The sequence below is a fragment of the Symphalangus syndactylus genome, chromosome 13 (genome assembly GCF_028878055.3).
Source record: "Symphalangus syndactylus isolate Jambi chromosome 13, NHGRI_mSymSyn1-v2.1_pri, whole genome shotgun sequence".
NCBI classification, from domain to species: Eukaryota; Metazoa; Chordata; class Mammalia; order Primates; family Hylobatidae; genus Symphalangus; species Symphalangus syndactylus.
Genome location: NC_072435.2, coordinates 101,699,753 through 101,726,604, shown reverse-complemented (window position 1 = coordinate 101,726,604; position 26,852 = coordinate 101,699,753). Strand labels below are relative to the sequence as shown.

Here is a 26,852-nt window from a genome sequence, read left to right as displayed (position 1 = left end):
ACAGGGTAGTCTCTCGATCTTTTAGCATATCCCATGAAAAATGCGGGAAATAAAAATATCTAATCCCAAGTAAAGTATCATTTTGAGAATTAAAAAAGACCACTTGTGGGAAAGTGTTTTGCAAACTGTAAAGAATCATGCTGATGTGAGGTATTAGAAACTCCTTGAGGGCAGAGGACCATCTTGTATTACTCTTTATCTGCAGAATGACTACAGCATCATAGATGCTCAATTAACATCTGTTGAATGAACGAGTGAACAGGTGAATGAAGAGCATCATGAAGGGGTTGGCAGACTGGAAATATGCCTATTAAATTAAGGGTTTCAAAGGATGAGGCTGGGAGGAGCAGGAGAAGCAGGCCCTTGAGAGGAATCCAGGGCACGTGGCTTGTCTGCCAGGAAGGCAGCTAATGCATCCGTTGCCAGCTAGCCGGCTGCCGGGCAGGCTGGCTCCACTGGGCAAGCTGCCAGACCCCAGGCCATCTAAGGCTTGTGTGAGTGTCCCAGAGCAGGTGGGCCAGGAGTGTCTGTCGTCACGGGCGGGCTAGTGACCCGCCTGGAATGCCTTCCCTCTCGTGCCTGCTTTTAGAGCCTTAGTCCCCGGTGACAGTAAACAGAACGGACGCAGGGCCTGACACTGAGCTACCCTGGGTCTTGGCAGGGTGGGTCTGAGAGACTTGTTTTCCAGAGTTAAAAGAATACAAATAAACACAGCGCAGATCAATGTAGGCAGTTATATAGGAAATCTAGGTCCCAGGGCTATTTTTTGCTGACCTAGTTTTTTTGTTTGTTTGTTTGAGACATAATTACTTGGGAGATGGTAATTATTTTACATGCTTGCTATAGACCTGATAGAATAAATCTAATAATAATATTATTTAAACAGTAATAATAGCAGCTACTGTTTTGTCTGTGTTTACCACGTGCCTATGTAGTACTATGTTAAACACTTCATAGACATTTTCATAGTTCTACAAGGTAAGCATTAACTCTGTAGGATTGTATCCCGTCAATCCTATGAACTAAGTATTATTACTATAACTATTTTACGTATGGAGGGATTGAAGTTCAGTCACTTCCTGGGGTCACAGAGCTGAACGGTGGAAGAGCTGCTAGAACTCAACTCAAACCATTCATCCACCCATTCATTCATTACATAATGATTGAGCACTTACTATATAGCAGGTACTAGAGATTCATGTGTGAATAATACCAATAAAAACTCCTGCTATGTGGGAACAAACACAACAAATAAAGAAATTTTATAATATATTATATGGTAGTAAATGCAATGGTGAAAAATAAAGCATCCAGGGAAGGAAAGCAGCGCCAGTAGTGGAATGGGAGGTGGAGAAGGTGGGCTGCAATTGTAGACAGGATGGTCAGGAAAGGCCCCATGGAGAGGGTGACAGGGTGACATCTGAGCAGAGTTGAAGGTACTGAGTTGCTGAACTGTGTGGATCAGAAAGTAGAACTTTGTTTTGTATGAACTTTGCCCAATGGGGCAAACAGGCAAATTGAAGTCCAAGGAAGATTTCTGTGAATTCACTTTTTTCTTAAGTTCATTCTCACTCTCTTTTCTGGGCTATGCATTTCCAGAATAGGAAATTGAATGGTAAACTAGGGAGAAAGTAAAGGTATCAAAGAAATTCATCCATCCATCCATCCATCCATCCACCCACCCACCCATCCATACATCTGTTCAACATTTCTAAGGCACCCACCAGAAGCCAGGACTATGCTTCTCTTAGAAGAATAAGATCTAGCTCTATACTGTTGGATATATAAAATATATATGTAAAAAAAAATATAAATAATATATAAATTTTATATAATTTTATATAATCAACGGTAAATATATTTTACACTGCTTCAGATTTTTTAAATTTTCAAATGAAAATTTTATTAAATACAACTTTATTGTTTTGTTAGAGTTGCATTTCAGTTTAATCATTGAAAATTTATCTCTGAATTGAGAATACTCTAAGTGTGAAATGCATAATGAATTTTGAAGATTGAGCACAGAAAAATGTAAAATATCTTATCAGTGAGTTGTTTATATTAATTACATATTGAAATGGTACTATTCCAAATATTTTATTACTATTTATTTTATAGTAATATAGTAATATGTTTATTATTACTATTCTGAATATTATATTATTAAAGTTAATTTCTCTTGTTTTTGACTTGTTTTTAACACGGCTGCCAGAAAAGTTAAAATTATTTATGTGGCTCGCATTATATTTCTATTGGATAGTGCTGTTCTAGACCTTGCCATTCCGGAGCTTCCAGGCAACTGCAGGGAGCTGGGCACACAACTGAGTAATTGTAATACCATGTGGCAAGTGCTATAATAGACCCAGGAACCGAGTGCTCTGGGGACAGAGAACTGAGTCTTCAGTTCTGCCCAGTCCAGGATCAGGAGAGAGGTGATGTCCTCAGCTAGGTCTCTGAGACGGTAGATGTTTGTCATCTGGAGGCCAGGAAATGAGGTGTCCCAGGAATTGGGTATAGCATGTGCAAAGGCCAAGAGACACGAAACCCTGAGAACCATGAAGGGAAAGGAATGTGCATTATTCAGTGAGAGAAAGGACCCCACCCTGCCCAGAACCCTATTTAACCTCAGTGAAAGCCTGAGCCTCTTCCATTGTAGCCAATTAAGACCTTTTCTCCCTCCTGACCCCAGCACGTCCCTGCACGTGACATTTTTACTCTTGCGACTTTCTGGCAGCCACTCTTTCCAGGGTGGCACGGTGTTGTTTCTGCTCTGGAGTCCTGCCAGTGCCTTCTCTGTTGACAGGAATTTATCACCTTTCAGTTTCTTTTTTTGATAACAGAAACTTCCAACAAATCCCTGCTGTTTTATTCCCCAGGAAGAAGCTATCTTATTTTTCAGTACAGGGTTTAGAACAGAGAAAACAAGGCAAATGGGACTGCTGCCAGCTGTCCACGTGCTCCATCCCATTCACATGTGCAGGAGGAAAGGAGGAAGGAATGTGCAAGCAACGGAAGCCTGACATCTCCAAAAGGAATCAATAATGTCGGCCGGGTGCGGTGGCTCACGCTTGTAATCCCAGCACGTTGGGAGGCCGAGGCGGGCGGATCAAGAGGTCAGGAGATCGAGACCACGGTGAAACCCCGTCTCTACTAAAAAAAAAAAAAAAAAACAGAAAATTAGCCGGGCGTGGTGGCAGGTGCCTGTAGTCCCAGCTACTCGGAGAGGCTGAGGCAGGAGAATGGCGTGAACCCGGGGGGCAGAGCTTGCAGTGAGCCGAGATTGCGCCACTGCACTCCAGCCTGGGCGACAGAGCGAGACTCTGTCTCAAAAAAAAAAAAAAAAATGGAATCAAGAATGTCAGTGTCGGAGGGTGTCATCAGTCACCTCCTGCTCCATCGGCTACCCGCTGAGGTGGCTCCCCAAACTGACACTCTTCCCAACAGGTTCAGTGGGCCCTCTCAACCATCAAATGCATGAGATAAATTAAAACTAAAACTCCATCTGGGCTATTTCTGTTGACCCTTGTAAATATCCACTGATTCTATTTATACTTCTGTTTCCTGATGTCACCCGTCAACCCCCATGGAAATGCCTTCTCTTACATCCTTTTATACACAGAATAGAATACCAGTGGGCAGGTGGCAAAAAAACAAAACAAACAAACAAAAAAACCCCAAAAAACAGCCTACATTTATTGGGTGCTACTACTCATATCTTGCTGATCTTGTGTTTTTTTTTTTTTTTTAACTCATCTAATCCTCAACAACAACAACAATAAAAAACCCTTTGAGACAGGTATTTCTAATGCCCCCATCTTAAAGCTGAGAAAACTGAGAAAAAAAGAGGAAGTTGATCAAGAGAACACAGCTAGAAAGTGGGAGAGTCAGCATTTGTACTCGGGATTGTTCTGATTCTGGAGTCTCTGCCCTTAGTCATCATTCTTATTGTTTCTCTAGCCACTTAGCAGGGGGAAGAAACATAGCTTTCTGTTGGACTTGTAAGCTTTAGTTTTATTTTAGTTATCTAGTCCACACTCAAGTAGCCTGGGTTCTCCCAAGAAGTTTGATGGCTAGAGGTCAGTTGAATGCCATCAACTGTACTTACTACTCGTAGGCTGGAAGCCGCATGAAGATGAGATCAGACTTGTCTTGTCCTAGCCCATTCTCAGCCCTAGGTGCCTGGCATGTATGGGAAAAAACTGTAGAGTGAATAAATTTGTTTCTTCCTGTTTTATGACTGTTGAATACTACTCTTATTTAATCTGTGACACAAGCAATGCAGGAAAAATAAAAGAAAAACTCAAGACCCTAAATAATCTGCTATCTCCTTGAATAAACAGAGAGAATAAAAATGTCATTTTGGGTTCCAACTATTCAGGTACTTGTTATAATCTTGCATTTTGCTTTCTCTGTGTAAATACAGATTTGGTGTAAATCGTATGTATTATTTAGGGTAGTACTAGCTGTCATGACATATAAACCCTCAAATTGCATGGGCTTAACACAATACAGTTAAGTTTATTATTCACTGATGCACCAGTCCAATGTCCTGGTCAGAGACTGACTTTATTTTTCAAGGTGAAGTAGCGGCCCAGGTTTCTTTTATCTTGTGGCTTCACCATTCACTTAGGGCCTCCAAGTCCTCTGTTTCCAGCTAGGCAATGCGGAGAAGGCACACCCACTTTTTAAACACTCTGGATTGGAAGCAAAAAACATCACTTTTGCTCATGTTCCATTAGAGAGACCTAGTCTCATGGCCGCACTTGGATGTATGGAAGGCTGGGCAACCTGTCCCTGGCTGAACAGCCGTCTGTCAGCTCTATGGATGAAGCAGCATGAATTTTTGGTTGCAATTATCTTCCTTCCACTACAGTGAAGACTAAGCACTTATTTAGCTTGCTATTTAATGTAAATTGTCCACCAGACCACATGTTTAAGTTAGAAATGTCACAGTCTTAGGTAACTTTTCAAAACTTCATCTAGCAAAGTGGAAGAACAGTTATCAGCCAAAGCACAGGCATTAATTGACATGAGCTCGGGATAGGGGTTGGAGCAAAGCCTTAGAGTCGGAGGCTCGCGTTCAAATCCTGACTGCAGTTACTGTTTGATCACAGGCAACTTAGCCTCTTTGAGACTCAGATTTCTCAGTAGCGAAATGGGCAACATAACACCCACCTTGCAGTTTTAGCAGGGCAATATGCATATGTAAGGGTCCTAGGTAGTAAATAAATAATGTAGTAGGTAGTAAATACATAATGACTGCTATTACGATGTTTTCTGAACAAATGTTTCTTTTTTTTTCTTTTATTTTTAACTGACACATCATTGTACATATTTATGGGGCACAGTGTGATATTTCGATACATGCATACAACGTGTAATGATCAAATCAGGGTTATTTGCATAGCAAACACATATCACTGTTGTGTTGGGAACATTCAAAATCTGCTCTTCTAGCTATCTGTATACAACAAATTATTAATATATACAATATATTGTATATAATTTATATACAATAAATTATAAATACATATAATAAATGAATATATACAATATTCTACTGTATATTCTTAAATACACAATATAAATTGCTAATTTATTGTATCCTCCCAATTAAATTATTAATTGTAGTCACCCTGCAGTGCTATCAAACATGAGCACTTATTTGTCTTATCTAGCTTTAATTTTGTACTCGTTAACCAATCTCTGGCTATCCCCGTCCCCACCCCCAACCTCTAGTAACCACAATTCTACTCTCTACTTCAATGAGATTAACTTTTTTAGCTTCCACATATGAGTGAGAACATGTGGTATTTGTCTTGCTGTGCCTGGCTTATTTCACTCAACATAATGTCCTCCAAGCTCATCTATGCTGCCTGAATGACAGAATTCGTGAACAACGATTTCTAGAGAAAGCGAACATACCTTCTTTCTTTTAAATTGCTTTGAAAATAGAAAGTGCAGTGAAGGACCAGTAATGAGCCTTATGTAAATAAAAGGTGTGGGATAGTGTGGATGTCACACTTTCAAGTGCCAATGTTATTACATCTGTCCTGTATCCAAGAACAAAACCAGAAATCAGAGTCTAACCAAGCAGTATGATTAAACTGCTTAAAATTGCCCCAGGCCAGGCACGGTGGCTCATTCCTGCAATCCCAGCACTTTGGGAGGCCTAGGCGGGTGGGTCACCTGTGGTCAGGAGTTTGAGACCAGCCTGACTGACATGGTGAAACCTTGTCTCTACTAAAAATACAAAAAAATTAGCTGGGCGTGGTGGCACATGCCTGTAATTCCAGCTACTTGGGAGGCTGAAGCAGGGGAATTGCTTGAACTAGGGAGGCGGAGGTTGCAGTGAGCCAAGATTGTGCCATTGCACTCCAGCCTGGGTGACAAGAGTGAAATTCCATCTCAAAAAAAAAAAAAAAAAAAAGGCTCCAAATTCTAGTAAGAGCCATGGAAGATGAAAAACATCTTGTTAATAATATCCACGATTTATTGAGTGGATATAGTCTAGCCCTTAATCCTCATACCCACCCTGTGGGATGTGTTATTGATGTAATTGCTAATACCACATACATTGTTACTGTCAGGCCTCTGAGCCCAAGCTAAGCCATCGCATCCCCTGTGACTTGCACGTATACGCCCAGATGGCCTGAAAATGCCCTGCCCTGCCTTAACTGATGACATTCCACCACAAAAGAAGTGAAAATGGCCGGTCCTTGCCTTAACTGATGACATTCCACCACAAAAGAAGTGAAAATGGCCAGCCCTTGCCTTAAGTGATGACAATACCTTGTGAAAGTCCTTTTCCTGGCTCATCCTGGCTCAAAAAGCTCCCCCACTGAGCTCCTTGCGACCCCCACTCCTGCCCGCCAGAGAACTCCCGTTTGACTGTAATTTTCCTTTACCGACCCAAATCTTATAAAATGGCCCCACCCCTATCTCCCTTTGCTGACTCTCTTTATGGACTCAGCTGGCCTGCACCCAGGTGATTAGAAACTTTATTGCTCACACAAAGCCTGTTTGGTGGTCTCTTCACACGGACACGCATGAAAGTTACCATCACCACTTTGCAGATTAGAGAATTGAGGCATAGAGGGGGAAAACAATTATCCAAGATGATCATAAGTGGTGGAACAGGGATTTGAACCCAGTCACTCTGCCTCTGGATCTGAAGCTCTTAATCAAGGAGCCTGGGCTCTTGTTGGAGAAAATGCTTTATCGATGTGAAAACATTCACACACAATGCCTGATAGCATTGTGCTGAAGTGTGGTTCCAATTATAAACGTGGTAGGAATTCAGTCTGGAGAGGAACTCCCAGTGCCTGGGCATGACTGTGTGTGTTTTTCATCCTTCCCATTTAAGGAGATGGAGCATGGCATACATGGAAGGAGAAGAAGGGGAGCTTTGGAACTGGACAGGTAGGGTTTAAATCCTGGTGCTGCCATTTACAAACTGTGTAAACTCTGGGAAATTACTTAACCTTTCTGATACCGTTTCTTCAACTGAAAATAGGGATTGTAAACAGCTACTTTACAGAGGAGGGTTTGCTGTCATAAAACAGTACCAGCCTATGGTAGATGCTGTTGATTCAATAGATACTGATGAAGTCCCACATATCTGGAAGTAACACTATCAGCCAGAATTAGCCAGGTTATGCTGCTTTAACAAATCCCACTGAGTTAAATAAAGTTTAATATTTGCTGACACTACTTTTCCATTGCAGATTGGCTGGGATTTTCTGCCATCTTTACACAGAGACTCAGGCTGGCTTGGGGAGGCTCCAACTTTGTACCACCATGATTGTCAAGGTAGGAAAAAGAAGATATGGGGATTTGCTCACTGGCTCCTAAAGGTTCCAAGTGAAAGCAACACAATCACTTCTGCTCTCATTCCACTGGCCTAAGCAAGTCCTATGGTCACATCTAACTTCAAGAGGATGGGGTAGTGGATTTCTACCACATCCCAGGGGAGGGGAAGAAGTAGAAAATATTTTAAAATACTACCGTAGACACAATGTGTTTATCTCTACAATAGATCTGCTAATCCTTATCTCAAGAGGAAACCGAAGCTCTGAGAGGTTATGTCATTTGACCAAGGTCACAAAGCCAATCCTCTGGGAAGCCAGGACTCAACCTGCATGCCACTCATCCTGACTGTTGGATCTATAGGCACAACGTCCACAAACTTTGTACAGAAGCAGAACAGTTTCAGGATGGGGGGCAGAGAGGCCCTGCAAATGCGGTGGACAGAATAGGAATTGAATAGGCATGATGCGCCTTTGTGTTTGTGTTCTGTGATTTCTCCTGGGGAAGGGAGGAAGGGGCAGGGGAGTTTGTGTGAAATATCAGTAGAAGAAAAGTTTGGACAGGTAAGAATATCACGCGTCAGAGTGCAGCAGAGACACATGTGTGGAGGATGAGGGCAGTGTTTCAGGCCATTACTCTGGCAGCAGTGAGGTGGTTCCCGGGGAAGGGTTGGGGACGGCGGGCTGTTGCAGGAGTCCGGGGTAAGGTGACCAGGGGTAGACAGGAATGAAGGCGGCGGGAACGTAGAGGAAGGGCTGGACCTGAGAGCTGCAGAGGAGGCTCCAGTGAGGTCCACTGGTGGAAAAGAACCGCCATGCGATTTGCAGAACACCAGACCTTCTTCAACCTTCACTCTTCCCACCCCAGTCTGGTACATTGCACCACTTGTTCAAAAAAAAAAAAAACAAAAAAATTTCCCTAAGACCTCTTTTTCTCTAGCCTTCCTCCTTATTTTTCATGGTCTCTTCTTAGAACGGGGGCAGCCACGCCGCGGTGGGAGGCCCTTCCTGCCTGACCCTTACCGTGCGGGGTACCGTTCCTGTCACCATCGCCAGGATCTGGCCCTTCCAGTGAAAGGAAATCTCCCAAGGCCTAAGAAGGCAAGAGGCCTACAAATCACCTCCTGCTCAGCAAACGGGCTGCTCAGCAGGCCCGGGGTCCTGGTCCACCCCAGGTCCCTGGTTTGCCCACCTCCGATGGCGGCCTTCGCTGGCAGGGTGGGCGCCTCTGGGGAGCCAGCTCCGTCCCGGCGCCTTTAGAGCCCCATCTCTTCCACGTCCCCGGCCTTCCTCCCCTTCCAGGCTGCTGTCCCCGCCGGGGTCCAGATGGTGTCTGAGGGCCGGCGGTTCGACGGCGGGCCCGGGGTTCAGCCTCCCGGCCTCCCTCCGTCCCTGACTCTCCTTTCTTCGGAGAGGGCGCGGGGGCCGGGGCCAAAACGCCGCTCTTGGGGTTCTCCTGGACTCGGAGTTGCCCCAGGCGGGCGCAGCTCTGCCCCGCGGGGTGCCAGCCTCGGCGGGCAAGGTCCGTGAGTCACCGCCTGTAACCCAACACCAGGCCTCCCTGCCCCCTCCCCCAGCTCCGGCCACCAGGCCGCGGCGACACCTACAAGAAAATGAAGGGGCGCCCGGGCCAGCGGCGCCCCCGGCCGTATCGCTAGCAGGTCCCGGCGGCCCCCGGCTCGCGGCGCTCTCGCTTCCCCGGCCCCGGGGCTCGGCCAGCCGCAACCGCCGCCCCAGAGCGAGCAGGAATCCAGGCCGAGGGGCCGGCCCCGGAGCCCGACGCGGCGGAGGGCCCGCGGTAGCTGCGACTGGCGAGCCCGAGAGCGCCCGGGGAGGGGGCGCCCGGCTTGGAATTTCCCGGTCCCTTCTGGCCCAGCGAGGACAAAGCACCCCTGGCCGCCGCCGCCGCCGCCGTGGCCTACGCCGCGCCGCACAAAGAGCGAGTCGCGACACGCTCCCATCCCCCTCCCAGCTCACGGCGGCCCCGGCCCCGGGTGGCTGCAGGGAGGTGGGGGAAGCCCTGGCTGCGCCGCCCCTCGCTCCCCCTCCCCTGGGGCCGCGCGAGCACCGCCCCCGCCCCGTCTGCGCGTCCTCCCGGGGAGGGGTTGGGGGGCGCGGCGCCCCACATAACACTCCCCCTCCTGCGCTGCGAGCCACCCTCTCCCCTCCCTCCTGCAAACACCACCGCCTCCCCTGCCACCGCAGCCACCTCGCCCGACGCTCCACAGCTCGCCGCGGCCGGGGGGCGGTGCGCGGACCGTGCGCGCCGCGGGCGCCAGATGTGCAGTCCCCGCCGCCGCCAGTGACCGAGCCGCAGCCCGCGCGGTATCGGGCCGCCTCCCTAATGCTGCGGGGGCGACCTTGAGCGTACAGCGGCTTCCCTTGGTGGGGACCCCGACACCCCAGCGCTGTGCCCGGTCTTGCCCTCTGCAGCCCGGCTCGCCCCGCGCTTGGACATGGAAGGGGCCGCCGCGCCCGTGGCGGGGGACCGCCCCGACTTGGGGCTGGGGGCGCCGGGCTCTCCCCGAGAGGCAGTGGCGGGGGCGACTGCAGCCTCTGCGGCGGCGGCAGCCCCGGAGCCCAGGAAGCCGCACGGGGTGAAGCGGCATCACCACAAGCACAACTTGAAGCACCGCTACGAGCTGCAGGAGACCCTGGGCAAAGGCACCTACGGCAAAGTCAAGAGGGCCACCGAGAGGTTTTCGGGCCGAGTGGTGAGTGGGGCAATCCTGGAGGGTGCGGGGGGCGCTGGGTGGACGCGGCCGGGGACTGAGGGCGTGTGAGGCGGGGGTCTGTGCGCCTTGGGGCTCTCTTGACAGAGAGGGGGCTCACTGGGAAGCCCCGAGACAGACTCCTCACTCTTTCCCCAGCACCCCGTGACTCAGGCGTGTCTCTGTCCTGAAACACTTGTTACATCCTGTCTGCACATATTTTATTTTATTTTGGTTTGTTTTTAAAAATTTAATCCTAGCAGCAAAGGAATGTTTTAGATTTGCAAACACTTTGCAGCGTTGGGACAGCCGGGGTCTCCCTCGTAGACACACATTTAGACCATGCCCCGAAACGCCTTATTTCCACAACTCTCCAAAGAACCACATTCCCAGCTGGGAGCTAGCCCCTCAAGTCCTGTGTTTTGTAGGTGTCCCTACCCCCTTCCACCCATCGGCCCGCAGCTCCTTGCTCTGCATCCTCCCACTCAGACTCTGCATCGCCCTGATGCTGCTGTGGCTGCAAGGGAGGGCGACTCTTGCCTGTTTCTGAGACAAGGTTAGGGAGCAAAAATAAAGACTACTGCAAGCCTGAGGATTCTAACAGTTTGCATCGTGGCTTTGGGAGGACTGAAATGTCCAGGGCATGGGTAGCTACAGAGATAGCTGTGCTTAGTTGCAGCAGGCTCAATTGTGTTTCAGCTCCTGGTTGCAGGGCTACCAAACTGCTGAAGAGGTCTGGCCCCCTTGCTCTTGTGACAGCTGACACCCTGCCAGGGTCCTGGCACCATTTGCACAGCTCCAAGGAGTGCTTTGAGTGCCTTGGGGTCTGTCTGTCTTGTCCTAGCCTTGGTTTGTTGTTATTTTCACTTCTGCAGAACAGGCCCTTGAAATCCACACTGCTTGTGGCTAGAGAGTTGGGTTCAAAGTGACTGACTGTTGCAGAAAGATTTTGTGTGGTGTGTGGCAGAAAATTAACATGGTTCTTTGATTTGAAGCAGATCAGTTGTATTCTAATCGATTTAGGGCCAAAGTCAGAAACTAATTATGGGACTCCTTGTGTGCATTTTTGGGGGTGTTTTGGGGGCTCAGCTTTGCTTATAAACAACAAATGACTGCAGGGAAAAAGGAAAGTGAGCTGTCAAATAAAATAGCAGCTTAGTATTGACATGTTTCTTTTGCATTTGGGCGGGGGCAGTTCTGTGAAAAAAAATGGGAGTGCCAGTCAGCAAAGTTCAGTCCCCAAATTCTCAAATATCTGGATACCCGAATAACGCCCTCCCAACCCATTTCTCAGATTCGATGTTTGAGTCTATATAACTTCATCCCATAACGTTATTTAAAAAAAAATCTGTCATCAGTTAGTTGGAAATTTGAGATGTCGTACATTTCTTTTTAGAGCTGGCTCTGTAATAAATTCTACAGCAAGCAAGGAGTTGAGAATTCACTCTGGGCAGGTGCCATTTTTGTAGGATGAAATTGTTAAAGGGGAGGGTTGTAGGGGTGGCCTCTGATGAAGGCACTTTCAGGTTTGTGGAAGAAGAGGCTGGGAAACGTGCACTTCATTCATGCTTTTCTTCTGAGGTGATATTCCCCAGGCTGGATGTTGAATAAGAAAACTAAGCTTAGCTCCCTGCTCATGTTGTCTTAATAGCTGCTGAAGAATTGCACTGGGAAGGTGGGAAGCAGAATAATGAAAAACAGACGCAGTTCGAGCTGCAGGTTGAGAATGTGAGACTATGAGGGGTTGTTGAAGTGGTAAGGGTATGTCTGGGGTGTGTGAAGGGATCCCAAAGTCTAAATGCTGGGGCACTGCTTCAGACCTTTCTAAAGAACGAACCCTTGTCTTATGGCAGACGCCTTTCTGAGCGTCAGTGGGACTTCCTGTCAGGCGTTCTTCGAGCTGCCAGATCCACAGACTAGGTTAGCGTGAAAGGGATTTGCATCAGTAGGCAGGAGTCCGCCTTTCTCTTTTGGGGGATGTCTTTCTCTGTATTTGCAGAAACTGAACATCCCGTGAGGATTTAGTAAAGCGGCCACGAGGGGGCGCCCTGAGAACGAGAGAGGCTTCTTTACCAGCCGCAAGTCTGAAGTCCCGCTGTGTTATTGTTCAGCCCTAGTTCATTTTCCCATTGTGCTATTAATTTCAGCTAAATCTCTTGTTTTACCCCCAAATTATGTAAAGCTTTTAAATCTGGCAGCAGACCCATGCCCAGAAACTGACAGTCTCTAAAATGCTTCGTTTGTTCACGGGGCTGCCTTCTCCTTGATAGCTAAGCTTATAGAGTGTTAGCCAGATCCCTGGGTGAAAACCTTGCATAAAACAGATGGGAAAACTGAGGTTTGGGGAAGGAAAGTCCTCCTTGGCCCCCCTGTCCTCCCCATGCTGAGCACACTGCTCACAGATGGTGTTAAGAACTTAAGTGAGAAACAGGAATTGTCAAGTGGAAAATTTCCTGTGACTGGCTGAACAGAAAATAACAGCAAACAAAAAATCGGTCAACGAGTTGTTCTTGCCCATACAGTGCCTGGTGACTCAGAACCTGTTAAGAGCAGCAAGAAATTTTCATCTAAAATATGAGCTTGGAGTTTTCTTCTGGTACCAGTGATGTGCTAAACATTCACAACTTGCTTTGAAGGTGCAGTTGAGGAGAACTGAAAGGGCACTATCTTAATTTAGCCTTTTGATCTTTGGGTAGGATTTTGAAGTGATGCTTTATTTTCATTTGCACCAGTGCCTTTTACAGCATCTCTCAAGCGGAGCAGTGGTTCTAACGTGTTTTACTAATGTGAGTGGCCCAAGACAGGTGCCGGGTATGGGGCTGTATGAAATGCTGTGAAATCAACATCCCTGTTGAAAGCAGGGGCTCTTCTCAGAGAGGAGAGAAGTTTCTAAAAAATGAGGATGTGGTGGTTTTTAATTGCATACCTGGAAGGACCTTCTGAATAAAACAAAACACAACACAGCATCATTTTCTATGTGCCGCGAAAGGCAGTTCTGAAGAGAAGTACAGAATGAGATGCTTGGAGTCAGCTGGTGCGACCCTGTGCGCCGTCCAGGCATCCTCCTGCAGTCTTGCAGCCTCTGCTAAAGCATGTCCATGAGACCAGGACTCAGAGTGGCTTGTTCCAGAGATGAACAAGCTCAAAAATGAGGCACTCTTGCAGACAGGCAAAGAGCCCTGGCTTACATTCAAATCCTTGATCTATCCCCTACTAGCTTTGTGTCTTTTGGCAAGCTAAGCGACTTTTTGAAACCTCAGCTTCTTCATCGGTAAAATGAGCTACTAAGAGTACCAACTTCATGGATTTGTGAGAACTGAATACAGTGATCTATATAAAACCTCAAAAGGGGACATTAATCAATTTAGTTCCTCCTTTTAGCAGATTTTTTTTTCTTATCTCATTTTAGGATTTCATTAGATTTTAAGACCATCAGAGAGACACGATGCATTGTATTATGCAGAGAGAGATGGAAGAAATAATCAACTTTTCAGAGTAATAAAATAAATACCAAATTAATTAGGGAGGTGTGTCCATAGGAAGATGAGATAATTAGCCAGATTCAGATAGGATCTGAATGCATTTCTCAAGTCTTGAATTTGGGCCTTGTTTATTGCACAACTTTTGTTTTGATACAGTTTTGGGTAGGCCGATTGGGTGAGCCTCTGTGTCATAATTCGGCATGCATTTTCTTTGAGCTAAGCTCCCTGGACCTACAGGCCACACAAAGCATTGCCAAAAAACCCAAAACCAAAACCACACAATTTTATGTCCTGTGATCACCTCGATGTCAAGGGGCCAAGTTCAACTTCCTCACTAGGTTGTCTCTATCGAGCAGTAGGTGGTGTGGTGTGAACTGGAGGCAGGGTCCCTGGGGGGGAGTCTGGGATGGGAGCGGCAGGACTGGTGGGCAGTGTGTGCCCCTCCCCCACAGTCTGCTCTGGTGCCCCTGGCAGCAGAGGATGGGGCATCCTCACCTAGCAAGCCAAGTGTTTTGACCAAAAATGGGTGTTTTAAGCACCCAAAGCTATTCATAGCCTCCTGCTGGAAAACTGCAAATCAGGGAGGCAAATTAGCAAGCTGGCCTGCCAAGCCAGGGGGTGTGTTGGCATCACATGCACGGTGGCAGAAGTACCATGTTGCAGCTAAGGCCCAAACCCAGTTTTAGAGTGTAAGGGACCATGGCAAACATGTGGTTCAAACTTCTCATCTTCGAGGTGGGACCAATAAGGCGCAGAAATGTTAAGTGACTTTGTTGAGGTTGCACAGCTCTTGAATGACGGAACTGGATCTCAGAAACCCGATTCTTGATTTGGCATTTTTCCATCACTCATTTAATAAATCTTTACTAGAGAAAGACATGGGCCTCACTGTTAAAGAACTTATAATCTAGTAGCAAAGATGAAATGTACTTACAAACTAATTCTATTTAGTTCGATGAAGATTTATTGCCATCTGCCATATGCTACTCACTATGTTAAATGCTGAGACGTAGAAATGAGTAAAACCCAGGGAGCTTCCAGCCTGGTGAAAGAGAAGGCGGAAGTAGTTACTAGGCATGAGTAACTCTTCCATAGAGGATTTGATTGTTTCAGGTGATTTTCAAGTTGGACAACAGCTCATTGAAGCTTAGCTCATGAAACTGAGTTTGATCCTGGACAGAATCATATTTCTACTGCTACCATTATTTACTACCAGCTGGTATTTTTGAGAGCTTGTGGTGCATCCCGCTGTGCTAAGTACTTTAGAGACATTTTCCCTCACTTAATCTTCACAGCAACCCTGTGAGGTGTGAAATAGTGAGACCCATTTTACAGATGGGGAAAATGACGCATAGGGAGGTTAGGTAACTTGCCAAGGGTCAGACAGCTGGATGGTGTCTGACCAGTTTCCAAACTAGTTTGTTTGGAAACCCAATGCTGCTAGAGGAATTGAGAACCTTCCTTAATGTTGCACAGCTGGTGACCTCTGGATTTGGGTGTGGTTCTTTGCTAATGGTGCCAGAAGAGCAGCCATGGGGTGATCGCCCACCCTTCCGGAAGGGGATCTAGAGGAGGGGGCCAGGGCATACTGTGGGATTAGAAAATGTTCTCTGGTTAATGGGAGGACAAGTACTGTTGAAAATGACCCTTGATTTGGGTTTCAGAGGATTGGAATGTGGGGCATTCCAAGGCATTCATTCACTTGTGTTTGGGGGAAGGTGAATATTCCAGGTGGCTTGGAATGCAGGGTTTGTGCTGGGACACAATGGGAAGGCAGGATTGGTAAGGTAGGATGGGGGTAATAATACTAATTGATGCTAATGCGAATAATAGCAACTAATACTTCTTGAGTGCTTATAACATGCTAGGTGCATGTTAACTGATTTAATCTTGATAACAATTCTGCTATCATTCCGTTTTCCAGATGAAGAACCTGAGTCACAGAGAGGTTAACTAGCTTGCTCAAGGTCACAGGCAGCAGCAGAGCCAGGTCTGGACCCAGGCAATGTGAATGCAGAAACCTTGACCTTAACTCTCTCTCTAGAGGTGTCTGAGCTGGGTTCTGATCACAGTGGGGCATTGAGCCCGTCAGTTTGGTGTGCTGGCTTGGAGCAGGGAGTTTTTGCAAGAGTTGAGGTTGGGAAGATAAGAATCAGAGCCAAGTTAGGGAGAAGAGATGTGCCTGCTTCTGGTGAGCCATCTGTTTGTTGGTCTGTTTGTTGGACATCGAGGAGTTTGTTTTTTAATGAATCAGGTCAGGGAGCTCTTCACCTGGACACACACAGAGTCCTTTGTTTCCCAAGCAGCCTCAGACCCTGGAGTCCTTAGGGGGCTTTGAGGGGTAAGCTGGTTCACTTCCCTGCCTGCAGACAAAAATGCCCCCACACCGTGCCAGTATGTGTTGATCTTGCTTCCTCCTGGGAAGCAGCAGGAGATAAGGGTTTTGAGTCAAGGTATCTTGTCTGTCGCTGTGTCCTGTGTGTCTTGAATCCATCCTGCATAGATACTTATTGTCAATGCCTCACATGGTGCCAAGCACATAGTAGGTCCGCAACAGAGGCTTGTAGGATGAAACTGAAGTGAATACATTGAACGAGAGTATCTTGGGAGGTGTAGAAGTTGTACGTTATCTTTCCTGACCTCAAGGAACTTCAGATTTGTAGGGAAGGAAAGACAATGGTTGGAAATGAATGGCAGGTTACAGAGCAAAGTCTGAAAAGACAGGCAGACCCTTTTCTGCACGAATTCCCCTTCTGTTACGTTTGCACATGCATTTGTTAGGGAGAGACGTATATCCAGGGTTTGTCAGGTTTCTGGCCGTGGCTTCCTGTCCTCAGTGGCTCCAGAGTCAGACAGCAGAAGTCTCATTTGTCTTTCCCACATGAAAGTCCTGGAGCATCTGTAAGTTATGATTTGTGAAGTATCTGCTTTAAAGCAGAATGCATTTATCATCGTACTGGCCCAGACGACATTGTAGAGCGCAGGAATGAGAGGATCCCAGGCCTCAGAGTAGGAGGGGCCGGGCCGGATGACCCACCGTGAATGGAGTCTGGCTGAATTGATAAAATTCCCTGGAAACGGCCCAGGAGCAGCCAGATGTTGGCTTTACAGCGAAACTCTTCGGTAAACTTTTAACTGCATGTGAAAACCAGGGCTGGGCAGTTCCACTTCTAGGTTTACCCAGGAGAAATGTAAACATATGTCCGCACAGAAACTTATACACAAATGTCCATACAGCATTATTATTAATAAGAGCCCCAAAGTGGAAGGAACTTATGAATGGATAAATAAAATGTGGCACATCCATTTCATTTGTGGAATATTATTTATGATCTATTCCATCATTTTATTTATGGAATATTTTTGGACTGTTATTCAGCAGTAAAAAGAAATGAAGTACTTAATACATGTGACAGCATGGATGAACCTCGAAAACATTATGCTCAGTGAAAGAAGCCAGACACAAAAGACCACAGATTGTATGATTCCATTTGTATGTAATGTCCACAAGAGACAAATCCATAGAGACAGAGCTTAGATGAGGGGGCCTGCGGGTGGGGTTGGGAGTAAATAGGGAGTAGCTGCTAATGGGTATGGAGTTTTTTGGGGGGTGCTGAAAATGTTCTAAAATTGTGATGTTGGTTGCACCACTCTGAATATACTAAAAACCCCTGAATTGTGCACTTTAAATGGGTGAATTATATGATATGTGAATTACATCTCAATAAAGCTGGTAATAACTTAAAAAGGGGGGGAGCTCAGGGTGGAGAGTGGGAAAGGGGTGGAAGCCTGTATCTCTCAGGCCTCTAAGATTCCAACCTCTGGTTCCACAGAAATCTCATGCTCATTTTGTGAAAGAAGCGAAGACAATATCCTGCCAACCATGGTCAACACAGAGAGCCCCAGGGCCAGGCTGCCCGTGTCCATATGCCAGCCCACCCCTTGACAGCTGTGTGACCTTGGAGTAGTGACTAATTTTTAACCTTTGGATTCTCTGCTGGGGCTCACAATAGTTCTTCTTTTATGGATTGTTGAGAGGAAGCACCAAGGTGACATAGCTAAGCCTTTTGCCTGGTGCCTGGCACACAGTAGGTGCACAACAGATGCAGCCAGGGCCATTGCTAGTCTACGAGGCACCTTTCTGCAAATTTAAAAAAGGCCCCCTCTAGGTGGATACATATAAAAAGGCTTCTGTCCTGGCCAGAAGCAGCCCCTCTCTGACCAGTGGCTCTGTGAGAACGTCGCGGGCTGGGGCCCATTTACCTGCCCATCGGCTGGTGCCTTGTGTGTGTATGATCTGCACATCCCTGCTTGGCAGCCCTGGTGGTAGCTTGCTTTCTTCTTCTTCTTAGCTACCACTTGTCAATACTCTGTGGCTGAAGCTTCCCCATTAGAAAGACCTGACATCCCCACATTGGGGCTCAACACACCTGCTCTTCTTTTCAATCTAGCTATAAACCAGATAGATGTATTTAATGTGTGCTTAACAATGTGTCCAGCACTCTAAGTCCACAGGGACTTTCAGAGGAGGATATTACAAGTCCTACCGTTGAGATACCTAGAATTTAGTTGAGGCTGTTAGATTCAGACATCTGGAATAATCTGAGAACAATGCAATAATCTGAGTATAGAAATGAGGTGTCAAGGCAGGTCACGGTGGTTCACGCCTGCAATCCCAGGACTTGGGGAGGCCAAAGCGGGTGGATCACTGGAGGTCAGGAGTTTGAGACTAGCCTGGACAATGTGGTGAAACCCCATCTCTACTAAAAGTCCAAAAATTAGCCAGGCGTGGTGGCACACGCCTGTAATCCCAGCTACTTGGGAGGCTGAGGCAGGAGAATCACTTGAACCTGTGAGGCGGAGGTTGCAGTGAGTCAGGATCGTGCCACTGCACTCCAGTCTGGGCGACAGAGGCAGACTGTGTCTCAAAGAGGAAAAAAAAAAAAAAAAGGAATGAGGTATGGAGGAAGAAATCCCAGCTGTCGAATCAGACAGACTTGGGTTCAAATTCTGTCCTGCTACCCAGGAGCTAGATGGTCCCAGGCAAGCTGCTCATTTTCTCTGGCTTCTGTTTACTCATCTGGAAAATGCAGCTATGAAATATTCTACCAAGTGCGAAATATCCTACCAAGTGAGATTGCCATCAGAAATAGGATTTGGAAGCTTCCAGCACAGAGTCTGGTGCATAGTAGGCTCTTGAAAGCTAGAGCTAATATTACTGTTTCAGGGAGAAGTACTAGGGTGGAGTACCCAGTGACCTTCTTATCTTGGCTCATGGCTCTCCATGCTTAAAATCCTCCCATGGTTGCATGGGACCCAAAGTCTGAATTTACCATGTCTTTCAAGGCTCATGCATGGATGTTCAGACCACCACTTCCTTACTCCTTTGTTTCAGCCCCGTGTCTCGTGTCCTTGTGAGCACATGGAGAGTGTGTGTTGGACTATTTGTAGACTCCATTCTTCCTTGTCTATTAAAAAGGCAGCAGGGCTGCTGTCTGCCTCACTCATCACTGCAGCCCAGCCTGTAGCCCAGTGCTAGGCATCTAGTGGGTGCTCAGTAAGAATGAATGAATGAATGATTGAATGAACAATTGCCGGAAGAAGCACCAGCAATCCTGAGAAGATACAGTTCTGTGAGGGCGGGAGTCAGCAGGGAAGGCCCTGGGGCTCCATCCTCCTCCTTCTCTGGGTCACTCCTCCCCTTAGCATTGTATGCACAGCATTGCTGGGTGCGTCTCAGTGACAGCTCTGCCCCGCAGCAGCCGGAGAGGCGGCTCAAGCCCATCCCAAACCCATTTCCCACCCTTGGAGGCTGCTCCAGGCGGGTAGTTTTTCAGAGCTCAGCAGCCTCCTCGGGCTGCTCACACTGGCCTGGCTTCCTTCAGAGAGTCCAGCCCTCCATCTGAGAAGCCCAGGTAATCAGCTCTGCAGAGCGTGCAAGGTTTAGATGCAAAATACATCTACAGGGTTTTCGAAACATTTCTTTCTGGGTTGTAAATCAAGTACTTTAAGAATTGTAAACCGGCTGGGGTGCGGAGTTAATGTATGTCTTGAAAAAACACCATCATGATTTGCCTTTTAAATTTGAGAAAAGAATTCCACTTCCCTTACTTTCATTAGAGATACTGAGATTTCCAGGGGGAAGGTGCTAAGAGGAGGCTGTGGTAGGTGTTAGCTCCTTCCCTGGAAGGGCGGGGAATGGTGAGTGGCTTAGGGCTCAACTTTCATCTATTTGGCTGAAGGACAATTTCTCTGTTTGAAAAAGGTAGCGGCTGCTTCTCTTAGTATCTCCAGCGGGACCCCATTCAATTCTGTCTGTGTCAGGATCCCACTATTCATGTGGCTGACGGGCCACAAAAGTGCTTGATTGCAGCAGGTTCAAACGAAGCCTTGCTGGCTGCTGCCATTTCACTATGAACTGGGCTCAGCTCACGTGTGGTTCACCCCAACTGCCAAAGGTCAGTCATGTCCCAGTCTTCTGCAGGATCATGGAAGGGAAGTGGACCGTCCAATCTACACATTGAAAAGGGAAGCGGGAGTGAGTGGTGGCTCATTCCTGTAAATCCCAGCACTTTGAGAGGCCGAGGTGGGTGGATTATTTGAGGTCAGGAGTTCGAGACCAGCCTGACCAACATGGCGAAACCCTGTCTCTACTAAAAATACAAAATTGGCCGGGCATGGTGGTGCACACCTGTAATCCCAACTACTCAGTAGGCTGAGGCAGGAGAATCACTTGAACCTGGGAGGCGGAGGTTGCAGTGAGCTGAGATTGCACAATTGCACTTCAGCCTAGGCGACAGAATGAGTCTCTGTGTCAAAAAAAAAAAAAAGAAGAAACGAGAGAATTTGGAGCTAGGCTTCCTGGGTTTGAAAGAACATGAACCTCCAATGTAACCTTGAGATAATCAGCTGTGACTCGGTTTCTTCATCTATGGAATGGGAGTTGCAGTGTTAACAAACTGTATGTCGAGTTCTTAGAAAAGTGTGTCGCCCACAGTGAATGGTCTGTAAATCTAAGTTTTGGAAGGAGGCCTCTTTGGAAAGGCAGGATGGGGTCTCGGCCGTGTCTGTCCCTGCAGCAGCCTGGGCATAGGGCATTGCACACAGTAGGTGCTGCTGTGTTGAGTGCACTTGCTTCACTTGTAAATTGAGGGGCTGAGACAAAACTGTCCTTAAGGGTCCCTTCCAGCTCATAGGAAGAGAATCCTAGGATTCACCGAAAGGCTTCATTTCCTATTGCTTGTTTTTTGGCAGAAGGACTCCTTGCTGGGGAAAGCGGGAAGTATCTTCAATTCTCATACCCACTTTGCAAGTGTACGGAGAGTCTCCCCGTGTAGACTGTCAGCCTATGTTTAGGGAGGTCTGCTCACCTTCTCTGCTCTCTGGTTCTGTGGGATGTGAATGCATTCTGTTCAGCTCAAGGCAGCCGAGGCTTTCTTAAACATGTATATGAGGTGGCTTCTGAACTAGACTCTATGTGAGACAGAAAATGTTCACCCATGCTGGGTGTGGTTGCTTCTGCCTGTAATCCCACACTTTGGGAGGCAGGGGGATCGCTTGAGGCCAGGAGCTCTAGATCAGCCTGGTCAACGCAGTGAGACTCCCCCGTCTCTACAAAAAAATTAAAAAGTTAGCTGGGCATAGTGGCCTGCACCTGTAGTCCTGGCTACTTGGGCGGCCAAGATGGGAGGATTGCTTGAGCCCAGGAGTTGGAGGCCACAGTGATCTACGATCACACCACTGCACTCCAGCCTGGGCAACAGAGCGAGGAGTTGTCTCAAATAAAAGAAAATAAAAAGAAAGTGCTTGTCCTCAAAGAACCTCTCAGTTTTCTCATCTGTAAAATGGGTTGGTAATAGAACTTAACTTCTAGGTTGTCACAAGGACTCATGGACCACACACACATGGAGAACAGTGCCTGGCATGAAGCCAGTTGTCAAGCAGTGTTATTTGTTATTATTTGCGATTCAGAGGAGGGTAAGCTCATGTTCTGCTGGGCTGCTCAGAGGAATCTTTGCTCATCTTAGATGCTTAGACTTTAAAGGGGCTTTGCTTTTGGTCCCAATGAGGCCAGAGGCTCGTGGCTGCCTCTGCTCTCAGGATCTCCCTGTGGACACCACTTATTCTTCCCAAGGCTTTAGCAGTGATTGGGCACATTGAGCACCCAGGAGAGCTTGGCTTCTTGATCCTGGGTGACAGGTAGGCTAGAGGCAAGATTCCAGGGATGAGGAAAAGACCTAAGAGAGCTCTGTCCCCAGGGGAAGGGATGTTTTTGCAATCTCACTTAGAGGGAAGACTTGACTCATATGTTTACTACTATTTCATCCTTGAAGATGAACAAATAAAGCTAACCTTTACTGAGCACTTTGCCAGGCTCTGTGCTGAGTGCGTTGCCTGTGTCATCTCACTGAACTCTTAGAACCATTCTATGAGATAGATGCTGTCACCTGACTTTGCCCAGAGGTAACTGAGGCCCAGGGCCCCACTGTTTGTAACTTGGGGATCATGGCAGGAAGGCAACCCATGTCTGTCTGAGCTCGAAATTATGAGCCTAGACTGCTTCCCAAGAAAGAGTAGAAATATCTCTGTCATTTTTCCTTGTGGCAGGTGTTCCCTTCTGCCTCTCCCAGGTAGCTGGTTTAAAAATATTTATTCAAATAGCACTGTGCTAGGCACTGGGGGAGGCAACAGGGAGTAAGATATTGCCCCATTGAGTTCACCCACCTCTTGATTCTAGAATATGCATCTAACCCTGACATTTGAAGATGCTCAGTCTTTGTGGTCCACATTTATCCCTCCTTGCTGGTCCTTTTAAGGAGACTGATTTCTTCTTGTATTTTTTTTCTTCTTTAATCTCTCAGGATTTTATTACTTTCTATCAAACACATCCGTTAGGCAGCCTCAGCTTTCTCAGTATCAATTAAGACAGATGCCAGCAAACCTTAGAAGCTCTCAGTGGTCCTTGAGGCAAGATAATTACCTTGTGTGATTCTTAGTAGATTTGAAAGTGAACTCTTTCTTCCATTAGCAGAAGCCATGCAGGGAGGAGGCTAATGGTCTGTTTCTCTGGTGAGCTCAAAGCCCAGCTGTGAATGGGTTTGCCTGGAAAGACAGGGCAGTGATGTGCTTGCTGCCCTGGGGAGAACCTCATTTTGCATCATCCTCGTGGTTAGTGGGTATCTGTTTTTCAGGCAGGACCAAATGGAACACTGAGGGAGGAAACGAATGAGTGTGTGGGAGTGAAGCAGGTAGTAGAGATCCTGAAGAGGAGAAAAATGAAGTGGAAATCTCCGCTTATTTGGTTGTGTAGGGAGGTCCAGAGCAGAGGGAGCATTTTTCCCTTAACAACCCTAATAGCAGGAATCATTGAATGATCAGTGTGTGCCAGGCACTCTTCTAACTATTTACGTGCTTTTTCACCTTCGAACCTGTATTATTATCACATTCATTTCGTTGATGAGAAAGCAGAGGCTTAGAGGAAGTCCAACAACTTGCCCAAAGTCAGAGAGCCGGGATCACAGGATGTAGGGCTGGACCGTCTGACTTCAGGGTTCATGATTACAACCACTGTTGGAGCTGGACTTAAAGCACAGAGAAGTTGCCTCCATGCTTGGGAAAATAGCAATATGAAGAATTTAATTTCATGATGCCAGTTGTTCTATGTCTTACTCATTTGTATCCTCCCAGTGCCTAGTTCAGTGCCTGGCACGCAGTCAGAATGCAATAAATATTTGTCAAATGGCTGTAGAGTGTTAAGAGTCTGGGTATGTTGGGAGACTTGGCTGCTGGTTCTGTCACTGCCACAACTTAAGCTGTGTGACCTTGGGCAAGACATGCCCCTCCATGGCTTCAGCTAACTTATCTGTAAGATGAGCGCTCTGGGTCGGATTTTTGTTTTACAATTTATTATTCATTCAACAGATACTTATTTATTTATTTATTTAGATGGAGTCTGGCTCTGTCGCTCAGGCTGAAGTGCGGTGGCGTGATCTCAGCTCATTGCACCTCCACCTCCCAGGTTCAAGTGATTCTCCTGCCTCAGCCTCCTATAGTGCTGGGGTTACAGTCATAAGCCACCACACCTGGCCATTTAACAGATATTTATTGATTGTGTTCTCTGTGTGAGATACCGCTCTGGATGGTAGGGAGACAGCCATGGTGAGACAGATGATGTTTCTGCTCCCTTACTTGCAGCTTACATTCCAGCCGCTTCTAGAAACTGCATTTTGTGAATCTTCATGTCTTGCCCCAAAATTGTTTCAAAGTGGCAGTTGCTGGATTCTCTTCTGTTTCCCTTCCCCTACTAAAAGGCAAGCCAGGGCAGAGGTTTTCATCAGTTTTGCCTACTGATGTACCCCAAGTGCCTAGGACAGTGCTTGGCAAGTAAATATTGCTGACATGCATGCATGCATGAATGATTGCAATATCTCCTCTGCTAATGAGATCCCAGGATATAAAAATTCTAGGGCTGAAGCCTAAGAAAAAAATTAAGGAGCAAAAATCAAATTTTCCAGGAAAAAATCCCATTTTCCAGGAAAAACACTGTCTTTATAAAGGCAAGAACAGTTAAGATTGGGATGGTTTATTATTATTCCTGCTAGTCGAGGGATTAAGGAGTCAGGCAGGATTCCTTACTTTTTCATCTGGTGATGCTTTTTGCAAACCACAGAGAAAACAAAACAAAAACAAAAACTCTTCCTTTCCCCCAACCCCTTTGCTTCAAGCAGAAAAAGCACTTGCTTCTTAAAACAGCTCATGAAGGAAAAAATTATAACGAATATTTTGCGTTTCTCTGGTGGCGGCACAGTCTGAATTCCATTCAGCCCCACAATGAGTTCTAATTTTATGAAATGTTTGGATTAGCCACCAATTTTCCGGTGGAATTTAGGAGGCTTGTACTCGTACTTACGCTTGAAGTGAAGAAATCTCATAAAAGCCTTGCAGTGTCTCGGGCCCAGTGGGACGTTGTAGCCAAGGACAAAATGACCATCAGCAGAATGACGGGGAGGAAAGACGTCTCTTTGGCAGCTGTGGCCTGGCTTTGCAGATGATGGTGTGATCCTGAGCTGCAGTCTCTGGGGCTTGGCCGGGCTGCATACCATTTTCAACTGATCATGGGCTATAAAAATTCCAGCCCAAGCACAATGCCTCGTACCTGACCTTGTTCTTTCAATTCCTAGAGCCAGAGAACATTAGGGCATCTGGTAATTGGGTGAGAGGCATTTGATATAGCACATGGTGCTCTGTCTTCCCCTCCTCATAGCTCATATTGCCTTGTGTTGTAATTTCCAGCTCACATATCTGCCTCTTTGCCTCTCGACCTACGCGGTCTAATATGGGCACATATGGCTATTAAAGTTAAAATTAATTATAATTAAATAAAATAAAACATTCAGTTCCTCGGTGGCACCAGCCACATTTCAAGTGCCCAGTAGCCGCATGTGGCTAGTGGCTATCATGGGATGTTGCAGAATAGTTCATTTCCACTATCATAGAAAGTTCTGCTGGGCAGGACTAGTGCTTCTCTAGACACTGGGTTGAATAAGGACGTGGCACACACTTGGCCCCTTACCTTGCTTTATTAGCTCCATAGCACGCATTATGATCTATAAAGTATTATGTCTCTGACAACCTCGTTCATCACATTTTTTGTATCTCCAGTGTCTAGAACAGTTCCTCGTATGCACTAAGCATCCAGTAACGATTTTCAGAATGAATGAAGTTGCCTGAATCAGCATTGCTTTGCATGAGACTAACACATAGTGAGTCTTCAAACAAATGGAACAAATACTTCTAGAGGTTTCACATGGAATGGATTCATCTGATATTTGTCGAGCATGGACTACAGGTTGGGTGTTATGCGAGGCTCTGGGTATATAGTGATGAGCAAACAGACATAGATCCTCTGGGTAAGCTTATTCAATCCAGTGGCTCTTAAGTTTTCAGGGATGTAGGAATCTCCTAGGTGCACCTGTTAAAATATACCATCCTTGGCACTGACTTCAGAGAGTCTGATTCTGATTCAACAGGGTTGGAGTGGGACTTAGGGACACCTGAGTATCTTCTGCATTTTAACCAAGCAACTCAAGTGAATGTAATGGGGGAAGTCCATGGTCTTTTTTTTTTTTTTTTTTTGAGATGGAGTCTCGCTCTGTCGCCCAGGCTGGAGCGCAGTGGCGCAATCTCGGCTCACTGCAAGCTCTGCCTCCCGGGTTCACGCCATTCTCCTGCCTCAGCCTCCGGAGTAGATGGGACTACAGGCGCCCGCCACCACGCCCGGCTAATTTTTTGTGTTTTTAGTAGAGACGGGGTTTCACTGTGTTAGCCAGGATGGTCTCGATCTCCTGACCTCGTGATCCGCCTGCCTCTGCCTCCCAAAGTGCTGGGATTACAGGCGTGAGCCACCGCGCCTGGCCTCGAGTCCATGGTCTTTATTTTAAGAACACAGCTCTGGACAATGGGAAGCTAGTTGCTGTATTCATTTGGGGATACACCACACCATTTTCTCTCGTCTATACCTTCTCTTGTGATAAATGGAGGGCTCCTATTTGGGCCTGAAACTTGAGGTTTCTTTTCTTGTTATCCAATCATGGAGTAATAATAATGGCAAACAATTACATAGCAGGAATTACATGCCAGGTGATAGTCTAAGCATGTCAGTCACTGACCTGAATTCATCCCCATGGTAACCCTAAGAGGTGAACACCGTTATCATCCCCATTTTTCAGGTGGATAAACAGGCACAGAAAACTAAGTCACTTGCCCATGTTTACACTCCTTGTAAGATCTGAAAATCCTGAACTGCTATGATACTGCCGCTCGTGGCCACTGGACTTGGGGCAGCTGCCTCC

At 46.8% G+C, this 26,852-nt stretch overlaps 1 protein-coding gene across 2 annotated transcripts in view; it reads left to right on the top strand.

Annotated features, from left to right (window-relative positions):
• The first annotated feature begins 9,963 nt into the window (after positions 1-9,963).
• Positions 9,964-26,852, top strand: part of NUAK1 (NUAK family kinase 1) — a 75,638-nt gene continuing 58,749 nt past the window's right edge. Inside the window, exon 1 of one of the 2 annotated variants that reach the window (XM_055236876.2) lies at positions 9,964-10,522. In XM_055236876.2, coding sequence (XP_055092851.1) covers positions 10,265-10,522 — 258 coding nt within the window. In that variant the 5' untranslated portion in view covers positions 9,964-10,264. The remainder of the gene's footprint in view (positions 10,523-26,852) is intronic. The other variant, XM_055236877.1, reaches the window with a different exon arrangement.